The following is a 16922-nucleotide window of genomic DNA, read 5'->3' on the forward strand; positions in this document are numbered from 1 at the left end:
TGTAACGCGTACCTAGTGACATGTGGGAAGAAGTGCTGCAAAAAATGTAAAGAAAAGGAAAATAATGTGTTATTTTAAAACATTAAAGCACATAAATCTACTCTAATATACCCCAACTATAGACCTATAAATGTGCATTCAGTAGGTTCTTTAAAATATTGCGGAAAAGTTGCAGAACATCAATATGAAAACATTAAAAAGCATGAAGGTTTTGCACTTTTATTGCCAAAGCATGAATGTACAATATGAAATACATGCTAGTAAATCTGATAATAACAATAATTATAATACTAACAGTAACAGAAACACAGACTGCAGTAAGTTGACAAAGAAAAAGAGCTAAATCAGAGTGTTTCAGAACAAGTGAGATGAGATGCTGCAGAAATGTGCAGAATAAGAAAATAATGTGTTTTTTGAACATTAAAGCATTTAAATCTACTCTAACATACCCCAAAATGAAACCATAAACCTGTAAATGTGCATTATACGGGCTCTTTTGTTGCAGAACATCAATATGAAAAATACCAAAAGTCTTCGACATGAGAGTATCATTTATTCAGTTTATATCATTAAATAGCATGAGGATTTTACACTTTTATTGTCAAAGCATGGAGGCACAACAACATAAATCTGATAATAATTAGAATAAGACCAACAATAAACACAGATTGAAGTCAGCTGCTGTCTCCTGCAGCAAACTGACAAAGAAAAAGACAGGATGAGAAGAGATGCTGCAGAAATGTGCAGAATAAGGAAATAATACGATTTTTCAACTTTAAAGCTTGTAAATCCACTCAAATAAACCTAGAAATGTGTATTTTATGGGCTCTTTGGGAATGATCTGCAGCTTAAGCAAAAAATAAACCTGACAAATACAAAAACCACCTTCCAGAGAAGCGTTTATTCCGTGTAGATTATTAAAAAGCATGAAGGTTTTACACTTTTACTGCCAAAGCATGAAGGTACAACAGAAAAATACATTATAGTAAGTGTAATAATGATGATATTTACAGTAACCACAGACTTCCACTGCCTCCTGCAGCATCGTGACAAAGTGCTCCTGGTTCCGAGTCTTTTTCATCCCAGTTAAAAGCACTTTGCTCGCTGTCCTTCAGAGCCACTTAACACTTTGTTTGGCAGTAGGGTCAAATCCGAGAGTTACGCAACATCGCCTCGATCCTAAGAGTCACTATAAACAAAAGGCTGCAGCGCCACCTAGTGGTGGGTCGTAGGAATCACAGACATCTAACGCTGGCCTCACAGATGGTCAGAACTTCTCATCTCAGGCTGATTGTAACACATGAGGGTGTTAAGTTTAGTAGAAGTTAACACCATGCTGCCTGCACCATTCTTTCCTCATCCTTCAGTTCTTTTCACTCTTTCTGCTCCTTTTCTCTACACCTCTATGAAAGTTTAAGGATGCAGGAGTGACTCACATCCGTCCTCACAATTAGTTTTCTGCACTGAGAGCGAAGTCAGAAGGATTGAAGGTTCTTGTTGTGTCACCTGTGTGAAGGAAAAATTACTCTTTTTCCCCTCACTAAGGTATTTCCTTTCAGGGGTTAGCTGAAGATATTCCAGAATATCATGCAGGTTTCATATCAACATCAACTACAGTCACCTTAAGTCACCCAGTAGATCCTGTTGGTCACCTCTAATAAACCCTACTCCTATTTAGTTCTCCCAGACTAGAGCTGTGAGCACATTCAGGCCTTACCTGCCTCTAATATGACCCTGAGAGAGAGAACTGCTGTAGGAAGAAGCTATGCCAGGACTCCCTACCCTGGTCAAGATTAAATATTGTCTAGTCTGAGCAGATAAGTTGTCCCCATGTTAGGATGTAATCTAAATATAGCATTCAATGCTTGCATGTACTGCTACTCTGTCAGTGTCACTTCTCCCCAATTCAGGAAACTTTTTCTCAATCTAAGTCATCTGAGTCTCCAGAGCATCTGATCTGATCTCATTGATAAGCTTCCTGTGCGGCGCTTCTTTTCACCTCCTCTCTTCTAAAATGGGTCCATATTTCCAGTTTATGTGAAGCTGCTGCTTCGAGCGTCAGGGGAAAATCGCCCACGTCGTTTGTCAGCTCCTAAATTGCATTTATTGATTCAGTCGTCCTCTCACCCTCAACTGTCCTCCTCAGATCTTTGGCAGCGAACCCAGAGACGAGGAGACGGAGGTGTGCTTCGTGGACATCGCTTACGATGAGATCCCTGAGCGCCACTACAAGGAGTCAGAGGTGAGAGAAGCTGCTGATCTGAGGACGCAGAGTGAACGAATGCAGCAGGAGGATGTGGAATAGATGGCTCATTCTAGGACTGGAGGACACTTTATGTCCCACCCATTAGATTTCAAATAATCCATGTAGAAAATACTAAAACATGCAGTTGTTGTGTAAATGTTCTTGTCCTGAGACCAAATCTAAAAAAACTAGGAGAAAAGAATGTTTGAAAATATTTTTAAAATACTAAATAAGTCTGGAGTTCCCCCGAAAATGCCATTTTTCTCTTGTCCCACCCCCCTGATGACCAAACTGAATCTCTAATAAAACAGTTCAAATGAAATTTAAATCTTCTTTTTTTAGTATTATTTTTTTCATTGATGTCTCTTGTAATTGTGGGATTTTTTTTAAATCAACATAATATTTTAAATAATAATTATCACGCATGGAACGTATGTCCCACAACATACACCCAACCCTCTTGATAATGTTTCTGTTGTTTTGTGTCTTGTTTTTGTCTTTTGTGTCATATTTTTGTCATCAACATCATCAAACAGTGTTCCTATAGAATGTGTAGATCAAAGCTATGTCCTCTCTTCTATTTTTCATCTTTTCACCCCATTGTCAGCCTTGATTGAATGTCTCACTCTACCTCATATTATCAGGATCAGACTAATTCTTTGGACTGTTTTCCATCAGTCAGTTTGTCCTCTTGGTCAGCAGTAACAGCAGCTAAATATCTAGCTTCTACTGCTGAGAAAAAGATCACATTAGCATGGATTAGCAACCCTGTTACTGTGATTAGAGTAGGGTTAGCAAACAACACAGAAAACATGGAATAAAAATGCTGCCATTGATGTGGAAGCTGAGCCGATCAATACCTATTATTGATGGATATGGAGCAGAAAACTGTAAAAGAGAAGGTTGATTTTTCAAATATTTTGAAGCTCCAATTCTGGAATGACCCAAAGACTGAACAGGACGGAGTGTGAAGATGAACACCAGAGCAAGGAGGGAGGAAACAGAGCAGCAGCTGGCTCCTCTGAGTGATGGAAGGAGAGGAATGGTCCTGTTTATGTGTGGGGGAGGTGATGGACATTAGCTCCGGTGATTTGACATTTGTATGCGTGTGTGTTTGCCCGTCCATCAGGGCGTGATGGACATAAAAAGCTGAGCTATTAATAACCAGGAGGGGTCATGACAGCGCTGCAGTGGTGTTTTATTAGTGGCTCACACACATCCGCACACATTCTCACCTCCCACCGGGCTTCATGGGCTTCTGCTTTTATACACTCACAGCTAAGAATAGCTCAGAGATGCTGTCGTCACACGAACAGTGTCAATATTGTTGGATTTTTTTGGAAGCAGATTTCCTAAATGTTTGCACTGAGTCTTTTAAGATAAGATAAGATAAGATAAGATAAGATAAGATAAGATAAGATAAGATAAGATAAGATAAGATAAAACAAGAAAGCAACTTTAACTCCTCGAGAGCAACTTTAACTAATATAGAGCAACTTTAATTCATTTTTGAGCAACTTAAAATAATTTAGAACAACTAGAAAAGCTGTGTGTTTCAACAAAGACAACATTAAATGAATGATAAATCCAGTGTAGACATAGTTAATGTGGTAAATGACTATTCTAGCTGGAAACAGCTGATTTTTAATGGAATATCTCCATAGGGGTACAGAGGAACATTTCCAGCAACCATCACTCCTGTGTTCTAATTTTTGTTTGTTGCAGCTGAGTTAATCATGGCTTCTTAGTTATGTTGAAGAGTGAATTTTTCAATCAAACGTGGAATAAAGTGATGATGATGATGATGATGATGATGAAACGTTTCACACATGATTTAGCTCAATGACTGCCAGAATGTAAAAAATCTGCAGATTCTTTTTTTACTGCTTGTGACTCCGATAAATGGCGTAATTTTGGTGATTTTTAAAAAATAAATAACATCAGTTATTTTATAAATATAGTATATATAAAAGACAACCTCCCTTTCAAAACAATGGATTTTGGGGTTCAGAGGGTTAAACAAAGCTCTCAGGGCACCAATATTTTTATTCCAGAGGAATTTAAACAGCAAATCTGAAAAGAACTGTCAGCAAAGTAAAGTTAAATATCTTTCTGAGATGATATTTGTTAAGTAAAAATGTGTTTTTTTATGCCAGTAAACTTGACGACAAACAGACGAATGCAGCTTCTAACTCTTCCACCTCCACTAGAAGTGTTTTTCCAACAGGAAATGTTAAAGTGGTGCATGACCCTGAGGACAAATGAGCACCGCAGCATAATTAGTTCATAGGCGGCTGTGATTAATGCACGTAAACTCTGTGATTAGGGAGCAACACTGGGCTGCTCTCTGCAGGAGCCTCGTAATGGAAGCAGATGATCCTGGAGGGAGGATTTAATGTGTGTGAGGGAGATAAATACAGGAAACAGTTGAAAAGCAGTAAAAAGTCCTATGAGATGTGCAATGATGTACGTTTTTTCTGGTAATTTTTTCTAAGTTCAGTGTCTCCTGGCCTTGTAGGACCCCCGATATTTCAAATCAAAGAAGACCAACCGAGGGATTCTGCAGGAAGGCTGGATCGACACCCAGGACCCCATCATGTGCTCCTACAAACTGGTCACAGTCAAATTTGAAGTCTGGGGCCTGCAAACACGAGTGGAACAGTTTGTACACAAGGTCAGGATGGAATCAGTCGATGCCCTCAGAGATACAGCTAAACTTTCTGACCCGTACAGATAACTGTCAGCACCGCCGGCCAAACATTTTCTGCTCTGGAAACATGCGGCGTGAACCGAATCAGTCGTTCCATCACCACCTTCTGCAATATCCGCCCTGTTCGTATCTCACAGTCTCACCCCAAACTTCATATCTCTTGTTTCCCCAAATCCATCTCGACTATCCCTCTGCAGCAGCATCGGTCCTGGAGGTGGACTGTCCCCGTCCTGTCCTTGCCTGAGGCGAACACACACCAAACACTCACACAAACACACACCAAACACAAACACACACCAAACACTCACACGAACACACCAAACAAACACACACTGTAAGGGTCATTACTCGCATGCTAGCTGGACTGAGACATATTAATCACATTCCTCTGGGGGTGACACAAATTTAAAAGTGTTTTTAAACTCTCTGTAGCCTTCAAAGTTAACTCGTTCTTTCTAACTCTGCACTTCTTCTTCCATCTTCTGCTCAGGTGATTCGAGACGTCCTGCTGCTTGGACACCGGCAGGCTTTTGCTTGGGTGGATGAGTGGATTGGTGAGTTTATCAGAGGTTTCAATGCTTAGAAACTACGGATTATGTCAAGACTGCAGTCGAATAATAAGGCTACTGTGAGGAAACTGAAGTCGAGGAGGAGCTTTTGCTTGCATAAAATCACAGACAACATGGAAAACTGCCTCATGTGCAAAAGTGAAGCCAAAATGTGTAGAAACAGGTGCTGCTATCTTCTCCTCGTGATGTAATTTACAACCAGCCTGTAGTGACTGATGTTTGGAGATGAGGATGCCTTTAAAGGGCTTAGCATTGATGTTTTTATGCTCTAAAGGATCTTTTTCAGCTCTGAAAATTCAAAGTTGTCATCTAGACTAACTATCTGGTTAGATAGTGTGTTTCTGAGGGGCAGATGCAATAACCTCAGTGTTCTCTGAATGTAAATGACAAAGATTAGAGATCATCCAGGCCTTTATGTCCTTCAGATGTGTTTGCAGTTTGACTGATTTCATTTGGCTTCATAGATAAATAGAAATGGGTGTCATCTGCATAGCAATGAACATTTGTGCAGCGTTTCCTAATAACATTACCTAAGACGAGCATTTAACGTGAACAAACTGGAATCTGTCTGATGAATATGTTTCAACCAGTTTAATGGGGCTCCTTTAATCACAATAACATGTCTCTGTATTAAACTGTTGTATATATAAAGACGTATAAAGATGACAGTCTCTCTGTACGCAGATCATATTGTTTATAACTAAATGTTGTTTTTGGTGTAGCAGCTGCTCTGATGCATCTTTAAAATGAACAAGGCTGTCCAACTTCAGCCTTCAAGTTTCCATTTTTGTGGAAAACTTGACTGTTTTCAGCCGTATGTCCTCTTCTGATGATTCATTTCACTCCTCCTGAGCCATTACTGTTTAATGTGCTCTCCAGCCGCCGTGCTGCCTTCAGCCCATCATAAATGTTTTTAATAATGGCTCAGAAGCACACATTCACCCTCATGTCAGGTGTAGGTTTTTAACCACCTTCCTCTGATCTCACGCTGTTTGATGTTCTGCAGCTCTCTGTTTGAAGAACGCTGTGAGGGTTTCTATATATGTCTAAATAGAACTGGAGGGAAAATAAACGTCACTGAAATGTTGTTTCCGAATAATTTCAGACAAGTATTTCCAAACTTATTATCTTATAAACCGAAAGAAGACACTGGAGACTTCCCTGAGTGTTTCTGTGATCAGATCAAATATTACTGGATGTTCAGAAAGTGTCTCTAAAACAAGTTCAGATGCCTTTGATCTTCTAGAAACCAAGATTCCCAACATTTCTGTCTGACGTACACTAGCGTTCAAAAGTTTAGAGTCACTTAGAAATGTCCTTATTTTTGAGAGAAAAGCAGTTTTTTTCAGTAAAGATAACATTAAATGAATGATAAATCCAGTGTAGACATTGTTAATGTGGTAAATGACTATTGTAGCTGGAAACAGCTGATTTTTAATGGAATATCTCCATAGGGATACAGAGGAACATTTCCAGCAACCATCACTCCTGTGTTCTAATGCTACATTGTGTTAGCTAATGCTGTTGAAAGGCTCACTGATGATTAGAAAACCCTTGTGCAGTTATGTTAGCACATGAATAAAAGTGAGTTTTCATGGAAAACATTAAATGGTCTGGGTGACCCCAAACTTCTGAACGGTAGTGTACCTCCTGTGTGTCGCCTCTTTAATGACATAGCTCCTCAAGCTGCCTCCTCCATCCTCCTTTTGCATTTTAGGAATTGATTCATCCTTCATTATGATTATGCACAAAGATCGATTTCCGAGTCACAGGTCAACCAGGCTGAGTTGCACAAATGAGGTGAACCTTGTTTCTGTCTCAACAGATATGACCATGGAGGAGGTCCGAGAGTATGAACGAGCCACTCAGGAAGCCACCAACCTGAAGATCGGCACCTTCCCTCCGACCATCTCCATCTCAGAGACCCCCCTGCCCTCCAGCACCCGCAGTGGGCCCAACAGCGCCCCATCCACACCCCTCTCCACCGAGGCCCCGGAGTTCCTCTCGGTCCCCAAGGAGCGACCCAGGAAGAAGTCTGCTCCGGAGACCCTGACGCTGCCGGATCCGGGCCGCAGGGATTCCCTCTTCAAGCTACCCAGCTTCTTCTCCTGGAACTCCAGTCCGCAGCCAGAATGAGGGAGCCGCCGCGCCGCCGTGGAAAACTCCCTCGACCCGTGGATCAGTGGAGGATGCCTGCCCAGCACATCCCACAATGCCCCCTCAGCCAGCCGAAGTGAAGGAGACTGTCCTGGTGGTCCCAGCCCCTCCGCAGACTGCTGCAGCAAAACGCTCTTCAACAGGCAGCCAGACGTCCACAGACAACAGTCCTGTGAGGTGTGAAGGTTTAGTGTGTCCCAGCCAGAGTCCAGCTCCTCATCCTCCTCGTCTCCTTCAGATCAACCCATCAGTGTGGAGTCCCATTAGTCTGACTGAGTGTAGCGAACATTCCTGAAAATATCCCACAGAGCATCGCCTTGTTTTCATCCAAGCTCAGGGTGCCAGATTCACTCACTAAAATGTGTTCATGTACAGAATTACACTTATTTTCTCTCAGCTTGAAACATCTGGCTTTGTTAACTGGAGCTTGCGCTTTGATGTAATTATTTCCGTGGTCGGGACTCTGACAGCTTCTTGCTGGGCACCGTAACAGTCAAGTATTATGGTTTTCACAGTCAGGTGTCAGGTGATTGTGCTTTATTGTACATACATGCTTTATGGACGTTATTTAACCAGTAAAATTAAAAAGAATATCATATCCGGCGCTGAACGGGACTCTTTATCTTCTCTGTGTTTGTTTATTCGAGTTCTGTCGCCACCGTGTCTCCATGTAAGTGCATGATTTTGAGGCAGCTTTGGAATATTTGTGAGCTGGTTTTCTTTGTTATCTCAGCCTCACACTTGATGTTGTGTTTTAGTTTTTACAGACTGGTCATGTGGTGTTGTTTTACTGCTGTATTCGTATCAGTTTTCAGTCATACTATCGATGGGTTTTGTATTCAGTAAATGAAGTTAAATTAAATGCTGGTGCATCCGTAACTGTGTGTGAAGTCTTTGTTAATGTCATTTAATAAAGTCACAGCTTTGAGGCGGGAAGAAAAAAACACATTTATAAAATTTAATCCCTGCAAAATGCCCGGAATTATTCAAACCATATAATCACATGTGCGTTGAATGACAAAATCAGATGTATTTTATTCTATTTTACTTCTTGTTTATAACAGTTCCAAAGAAATAAATGCAAAGATCAGGCTGCATTACATCTGTATCTGACTTCTCTGACTTCCGTTTATTAATTTTCTTTCATTTAGAAACAATATGAACTTTTATTTTGCACTTTTGCACCCTGGTGGTAAAATGCGCACTTTTGAGAGCAAAGTTTAATTTGCAAAAGACTTCACATTTCCAAAAAAAATGTACAACACTAAGTAGCAAACACACAATTTACAGATTTTTTTTCGACAGCATTTACTTTTACAACTGAGCTGAATCCCTGAGGAGTCAGACTCTACAGTTCTAGGTCTGTATAGGCATGTAAAGTCTTCATGAAAATTTACCAAATTTTTCACAAATCTACAGAAATGTCATTTTTTTTGCAGGTGTGAAACTAAAATAAATGACTGGAGTCTTGTGATTCATGTCCACACCTGAAGTTGACGGTAAAGTTCACATTCACATCCACACTCTCTTCTCTGGTCGATGCATCACACAGAACTTAGTGTTTATAAAAACTTTTATTTCAAAACTAATGACCTGAAAGTTGCAGAGTTTGACTCACATGTTGGCACAACCACAATCACTTCAACAAGCCTAGCTTAGCGTATCTATCCTCAGACTGCTGCTCTGTCCATCATGATAAACGGAGCCGTGAAAAAGTATTTGTCCCCTTCTCAAATTCCTATTTTTTTGCATATTTTCCTACTTTAATGTTTAAGTCCAACAAAAAAAAGTGAGTATCAGACAAAGATAATCCAAGTAAACACAAAATGCAGTTTTTAAATTACGATAATATTTTTCAAGGGGAAAAAAACTATTCAAAGCTACCTGTTCCTGTGTGAAAAAGTAATTGCCCCCTAAACCTAAGAACTGGTTGGACCGCCCTCAGCAGCAACAACTCAAATCAAGCATTTCTAGAACTGCCAATGAGTCTTTCACATCTCTTTGCAGAACTGTTTTCATTCAGCAACACTGGAGGGTTTTCCAGCATCAACGGCCTTTTTAAGGTCCTGCCAGCATTTCAATGATTCAGACTCGGCCACTCCAGAACCTTCATTTAGTTTTTCTTAAGCCATTCAAAAGTCCACTTGCTGGTGTGTTTTGGATCGTTGTCCTGCAGCATTTTGTCGCAGCTTCATGAGATCTTTGGGCCGTCTTCATTCAGTCAGACAGGTTCTATTTAAGTGATTTAAGGTAATCAGGTTTGGGTGTGGTCGGTGATATTGAACCAAAAAATGTGACTAGCCACAGTTAATTCATGACTTAACAAGGAGGGCACTTACTTTTTCACACAGGGTCAGGTAGGTTTGGATAGCTGTTTTCTATTAAAACATTAAATCATCATTTAAAAACTGCATTTTGTGCTTACTTTGGTTATCTTTGTCTAATATTAAATATGTTTGATGGGCTTAAACATTTAAGTGGGGGAAATATTTTAAAAAATAAGGATTCAAGAAGCGGGCAGATACTTTTTCATGGCACCGTACATTAAAATAAATATGAATTATTCTTTCTCTTTTTTATCTGTGCACAATATTAATGCACAATACCACCACACAACACCAAAGCTAATGTTTTCTGAGTTCTTTTCTACCAATTTATTCCTGAAATGTCAAGGAAATGTAATGTCAAAGGCTCCACTGACTAAAGCCAGTGTTTGAAATGTGCAAAGTTGACTGTGAACATAAAACATTATTCAGACATTTCCTTTAAAAGCAAATGTCCGCAAACCCTTAAAAACACAGATTAAATACATTTAAATCTATTCTATGTTGGAAAACACAAGACGTACAGACAGAATAAACAGAAAGTAAATGAGGATATGTGTTTTTGTGCGTATTTGTAAACACAGAAACCGCCACTGTCGACCCACAGGAGAAATTTGTTCAGTGCAAGTAAATAACCAGGCGCAAGTGTTACTGTCTTTCTCTTCATTATCTGTCCTCCAGGTCTTTGGCGAGGCCGTTTGTTCTCCGTCGCTCCTTGACGTCATGCATGACATTGAGAAAAAATTCATACCAAAAAAAGGTGAAGCCCGTTGACAGAGCTGCTTTCAGAAGGCTCGGCGAGAGGCCTTTGAAGAATCCTCGGACGCCTTCCTCTTTGGCTATCCGAAGCATGCAGTCCATCAGGCCGCTGTAACTGCGCACCTGAAAAACAGCAGATAAACGTAGCATCAGATCCACATCATGTTCTCCAGTAGGGCTGCAGCTATCGATTATTTTACTGATCGAGTGTCCTATCGATTATTCTGGAGATTCATCGAGTAATCAGATTCCTAGCATGGTGATAGAGCATCAAAGGAGGAAGTGAGTACAGTGTGCAACAGAAATAACCGTCCTGGTGGAACACGGGTGGACAGAGTGGTGTACTTTATATATATAGTATAGTACAGGGATGTAGTACATATATAGTATAATACAGGAGTATAGTACGTATTTACTATAGTACAGAGGTACAATACATATATATAGTATAGTACAGGGGTGTTGTACTAAAACTAAAGCCATGGGAACCCCACATGTATTTAGTTGTTTGTTGTTTTTGTGTTTGGTCTGTTGAAGCTGCTGCTACTGCAGCTGATAGAACACAAATAAGAAAATGATCAGTTTATTAGTATTCATTAACTTTAGTTTCACTTTGATTTGGTTCAAGTTAAAGTGATTTCCTTCATTCTGAAACAGTGTCAGACCTACATGCACTTCAATACAATATCATGTTTGAACATATGAAGTTTGTTAGTTTTATTGTGCATCTGTTTGTTATTAATAATCAGCTGCATTGATCGGTAAAATAAATACATTAACGCGCGTTCAACAGTTTTCTACCAGCATTCCTGCCTTACATCATTTCCAGGCGCAGCTTTTTACCGTCATAAATTCTTATATTCATCATTGTTCTCCATTAAAACAACCTGTTTGCACAAAAATGACAAAAAATGATGCCAAATTTAACACAAAAATGACAAAACTATGCTTAAATAACATAATAACACAAAAAGATGCTTAAATAACTAAAAAAAGACACAGGACACAAAAGGATGGTAAAGCACACACAAAAATGACAAAAAGACACAAAAAGATGCTTAAATAGTTAAAAAGGACATGAAGATGACAAAAAATGTGGCCAAATTCAATGACAAAATGTTGCTTAAATGACATAAAAAGAAACAAAAATGACACAGAAATATGCTTAAAATAACTAAAAAATTACACAAAAAGACAAAAGAATAATAAAATAACACAAAAAATGACAATGATGCTTAAATAACTGAAAAGTGACACAAAAAACCAAAATGTTGCTAAATGACAAAAACGACACAAAAATGATGGGTTCATTTAGTGCAGAAAACGAGTCAAATGATGGTTAAACGCTCCTGTATGTGGATGAGTTTGAAGCAGAAAGTCTGAGTTATCAAAGAAAGTTGAAAACCACCTTCATACCTGTTAACTCTGACTGAGGGTTTAGTTTTTGTCGACTCACACAAAGAAAGTCTGACTGTTTAACTGTCTTCAGCCTCTGATCTGATAAACGCCATAAACACTAGAAAAGCTACTCCAGGTAAAATAGAAGCATCCCATCAAGTTTAAAATCCTCTGATAATTTATTGATTATAGGTCTGTGTAGGATGAAGTCTGGGTCTGGACTAGTTAGTGATCTGGGGTCTAGGATGTAGTGGATTAAATGAAGCCTCCATTCAGAGGATTTTGCCTCGAGGAATTTTAGTAATGGAATAACTTGGGGAAACGTTTCAGGCCTATTCTCCAGTAATATGAAACATGCAGTAGAAGAACTTACCTGGCCGAAGTGAGCTCTGGCCGCCTCAAAGCCTCCCACCTGCAGCCTCTTTTTAAACAGGTCGAAGGGGTACGTCAGAGTTTTACTGATCATTCCGGCTCCACTGCCACAGATCAGGCTTCTCAGGTTCCCTTAAAGAAAGACGCAAAAAAAATAAATTAAAAAAACTGTCAGGAATATGAACTGAATACTTTACATTTCTGTTATGTGCATCTGATCTCCACGGACCTCCTGAGTTTCCAGCTTTGGGTGGAGGAGGCAGCAGCTTTTTAAAGACGTTGTAGAAGAAGAACTGCAGTCCGGCGTACGGAAACACAGCCATCAGCGTTGGCGAGAGGCCGCGGTAAAACACCAGCATTCCCTCTGAGCGCCACATGGTGGAAACAGCATGACGCAAGTTCCTGTACACCTTTAAAAAAGATGGGTGAAGGATAAAGTACAAAAGTTTAATACCAGGGAAAAAAGCTAATTATATCCTTTTTTCAGTACTTCAGAATAGCAAGAATATTTTTAGTAGTATAATTAGTTAGATTAACGTGGCCAGCACCCAAATACGCAGCTGAGATTGATAGATGGATTAATTAATTATAAATAATCAATAATTCTGCTTGCTTACTTGCTGTATTTTTGCTAAAAGCTACACCTGCCCACTATGAGCTCACTACAGGTCTGACATACCTGACTAAAACTCCACAAATACAGCACAATCCACTATTCCAACAATCTAACAGCATCTTTACAGGTGAATATTGTCAACTAATAACTCCCCATCACATAAAAAACATTTTTACAACTATATTATTTTAAAACAAACTCTTCATACATCTATTTAATGAGGCAGGTGCCTAGGAGAGAAACAAGCGTATCCAAAAATTTCAGTCAGACCCCTGGCATGCTATCTAACCTGCAAAAATACATTTATTAGCATAAGATAACATGAGTAACAGTAACTTCAAAAGTTAGTCCAACCTTGTCCAAAATGACAAAAAAATGGTCACTATTGACTCAAAAGTTGTCTGCAATGACAGAAAACGTCAACAATGATTTAAAACTTGTGCAATTTTTTTTTAAAAAGGTCAAAACCTTGTTTAATTTTTTTTAAATGGTCAAAAAATGACAAATGTTGAAAATGAGTCAAAACTTGACAAAAAATGGTAAACGGTGACAAAAAACTCAACAAAATTTGTCTAACATTGTCACTTCCACTGGCTTTTCCTCACATGCTAATGCAATAAAATAAGTATAAAACACTGCCTCCAGCTCGTTAAAGAAAAGATGCTTTTAGTAGCTGGAAGGTCTTTTTCCAGACCTGCAGAAACTCTAAAGTACACATCAGAACAAATCCATTGTTATGGTTTATCTAATTGATCATTAAAAAAAGAAGCACATTTGATCCCTCGGGCTTCTAAAGATAAAGAAATCATGTTGTTTGGTTGTTTTAGCAACTTTATTTGAGTTAATTAAACATTCAAATTAGGCTGAGTCCAGTAGAAGAAACACAAAGTACACAACTCTTTGTTTAATCACTTTCATTACGCACACAAAAAGGCTCTTTTATGCGCCTTTTTCATGTTTGGGAAAGGGAGCCAAAGCTGCGTAAGGTTGCTCCACCTCATTAAATCAATCAAAAAGCCATTGACTAGAAGTGAACACGAGGATATCTGTCAAAAGCTGACAGCTACAGTACATTAGTGATGGTGTGTCTTACCTTGGGTTCTCCTTGAGCTGCAAAACGTGTCCTCAGTGTGTCCAGAGGCTGGCAGAACATCGTAGCAGAGCAGGCAGCCAAACCGCCGCAGACGAAGTGAACTCCTGACGTCTGACTGTCGTACGCCGTCGACTTATGGACCATCTCAGTCAGAAACTCAAAACTGGCAAACTGTAAATCACACGTACAAAATCAGGTACATTTTGAATGAATGAATGAATGAATGAATGAATGAAAATGACAGTTTTATTGTGATCGTGCTAAAGCATATTTGTTTGTGTCAACATGCAGTTTACAGGCTCTAATGTAGTGGAATATTTTTTGGGTACGATATACTTCAAGTATAAGATGATAGAATTATGGCAAATCCTTCTAAACTGAAGAACAGAGTTTAAACATGTAGAAAACACATAATGATGAATATTCTAGTAATGAAATTTGTTTTGATGGTAGGGTGTGAGAGTGGAGAACAGATCATAAAGTAAAACGTGTATTTTTGGTGTAAAGACAGGTCACATGCTTTGTAGAAAATGATATATGGAGAACTCAAAACACAATGATGTAAACTTTAGACAGTATAACTTTTAAAAGAGGTGTATCAGAAACATAACAACACATAATGGTATAATATGCATGAAATCTGTCTCAGAATAATAGGATAATAATCATGATCTGACTAATAGATTTAGAAAAGTAAAACTGTGTCACATCTGTCTCCGTAAAATATGCCTAGAGACGTGGATAAATGACCAACTCTCACAGCATAAAAAATTACGCACAGCTCAATATCTCTGCTTTTTCTTGAAGGTGCTAAATACGTCTAAGAACCGCTCCTGGATTTTCTGTCAACAGTGACTCCTGCTGCCCTTGAATGCTGACTTCTCCTGGTGATTTTTTGAAGATCTTTAAAGAAACCTTTCAGACATTTGAACATGGTCAAGTCTTAGACTCTGGCCCATGATTTTGACTTAGTTTCCACTTTACTACCTGGACAGCCCCGTAGCAGATGGAGAGGAGCTGTGCTGGGATGTGGCCCTTCCAGAAAGCAGACAGTCCCTCCTCTGAACGAATGCAGCGAGATGCCTGAAATAATCCCCAATATTTCCCCTCCGGCCTTTGTGAAGACAGATGCTCAATCTGCAGCTGTAAAGAAACACTCACCCGCATTATTATGTTGATTCTGTGGGAATTAATCTAAATATATAGACAAACCTGGTTTACATTTCTGAATATGAAGCATATCTAAATATCTGATCGCAGCTGATAAAGCACCATATTTAAGAAATACTGATCTGCATTACTGTGTTGATTCTGTGGGAATTAAACTAAATAAATCCACATGGTGGGTATACATTTCTGAAGACAATGCATATTTACGCTTGGAACATGCAAGTACTACAAAATTACATCATTATAAATGTCTAGTTACAGCTGATAATGCACTGTAAGTCAGACTGCTTCCTCACTGGGCTCCCTTCTGTCACTGCCTGAATGATATGTTACACAGTAAAGTAGACTGCTGTTACCTGAAACCTGATTTTTAGGATGTCAAAGGGACTGACGAGGGCTCTGGTAACCATCCCAGCAGCCGATCCAGCGACGGCTGCCTCCTCCGAGGAGACAGCGGCACCCTGAGAACCAGGGTCATAGCCCACCATGTCTCCACAGCGTCAGATCCCCGTTAACGCTACAGACAGAAACTAGGATTCAGTTGTGTTTCAGATTCATTTAGGTTGAAGCAAAAATGATTTGAAAATATGTTGTTAAAACCTAAATTACAGAGACACATTGAAACAAATGAAGTCCTCATGCAAAACTGTTTTATATTTTATAGGATGATCATATGGTTTGAACATAGGATCTTATTTTGCAAAGTAACTAGCTGTCAGTGGAGCAGCAGAAAAATACAGTACTGATCAAAAGCACAGGTGTTTCAAGTGTACTCAGGTTAACTTAGGTCAATGAATGTATTTGGATTCAGCAACTCTTGAACATCATATGTTGTGATGGAGATTTTGAAATTTTGCTGTTAGCATTAAATTATGAAAATGTGATACCAATATGAAATATTCAAATCTATTGAACTGACTTTGGGCAGCATCTTACATACATGTTATCATTTTTTTAAGTTCAGCATTGTACTAATATTTACAGCTTTATTCATATGTTTTCTGTTTGTGCAGAAGCATGTGACAGATCTTCCTTGATGGACAGCATTTCATACAACATAATACAAGCACAAAGTGTCATCAAGATCAATCTTCTGACAAACTCAACATGTGGAGGACATGCAGTAGGACCTTGGGACAAGCTAAGCTAAGCTAACAACAGAGCAGCTGTTCGCTTTGTGCCCGGGTTGTGGCGGTAATAAAGCTCAGACAGACTTTACCTTATAGTAGAAATCCTTCAAAAATAGAATTACAGCTCCTGAACTGAAACCCAGCGATTAAAATCCAACAGGAACAGGACAAGAACAGGTTTGTACTTTTCGCCACAAGTTACTAATATCACTTCCGGGTTAGTGCCCCGCCTTTCCAAAGCAGAAATATCGCGACAAGATGATTCCATGCCTCGTTTCAGCACCGCAAATAACGTAAACACCATAGTCTATGGTAAACACCCGCTTCGAGCTAACATCTCTGTTGTAGATAATGCAGTTTAAGGTGTAGATAATCATTA

At 39.2% G+C, this 16922-nt stretch overlaps 2 protein-coding genes across 2 annotated transcripts in view; one reads left to right on the top strand and one right to left on the bottom strand.

Annotated features, from left to right (window-relative positions):
• Positions 1 to 8560, top strand: part of pitpnc1a (phosphatidylinositol transfer protein cytoplasmic 1a) — a 68268-nt gene extending 59708 nt beyond the window's left edge. The window contains exons 6-9 of the mRNA XM_055005390.1: positions 2147 to 2242; positions 4764 to 4919; positions 5446 to 5509; positions 7350 to 8560. Coding sequence (XP_054861365.1) covers positions 2147 to 2242; positions 4764 to 4919; positions 5446 to 5509; positions 7350 to 7660 — 627 coding nt within the window. The 3' untranslated portion in view covers positions 7661 to 8560. The remainder of the gene's footprint in view (positions 1 to 2146; positions 2243 to 4763; positions 4920 to 5445; positions 5510 to 7349) is intronic.
• Positions 8561 to 8789: 229 nt separating this feature from the next.
• slc25a19 (solute carrier family 25 member 19) lies at positions 8790 to 16791 on the bottom strand. The gene is made up of 7 exons (XM_023281742.3): positions 16633 to 16791; positions 15770 to 15930; positions 15231 to 15386; positions 14244 to 14414; positions 12764 to 12944; positions 12536 to 12666; positions 8790 to 10887 (listed from the first exon to the last, which is right to left on the bottom strand). Exons 2-7 carry the CDS (start codon positions 15899 to 15901, stop codon positions 10672 to 10674), a joined length of 987 nt encoding a protein of 328 aa, XP_023137510.1. The 5' UTR covers positions 15902 to 15930; positions 16633 to 16791; the 3' UTR covers positions 8790 to 10671.
• Positions 16792 to 16922: the final 131 nt, after the last annotated feature.

Source organism: Amphiprion ocellaris, chromosome 19 (genome assembly GCF_022539595.1).
Source record: "Amphiprion ocellaris isolate individual 3 ecotype Okinawa chromosome 19, ASM2253959v1, whole genome shotgun sequence".
Lineage (NCBI taxonomy): Eukaryota > Metazoa > Chordata > Actinopteri > Pomacentridae > Amphiprion > Amphiprion ocellaris.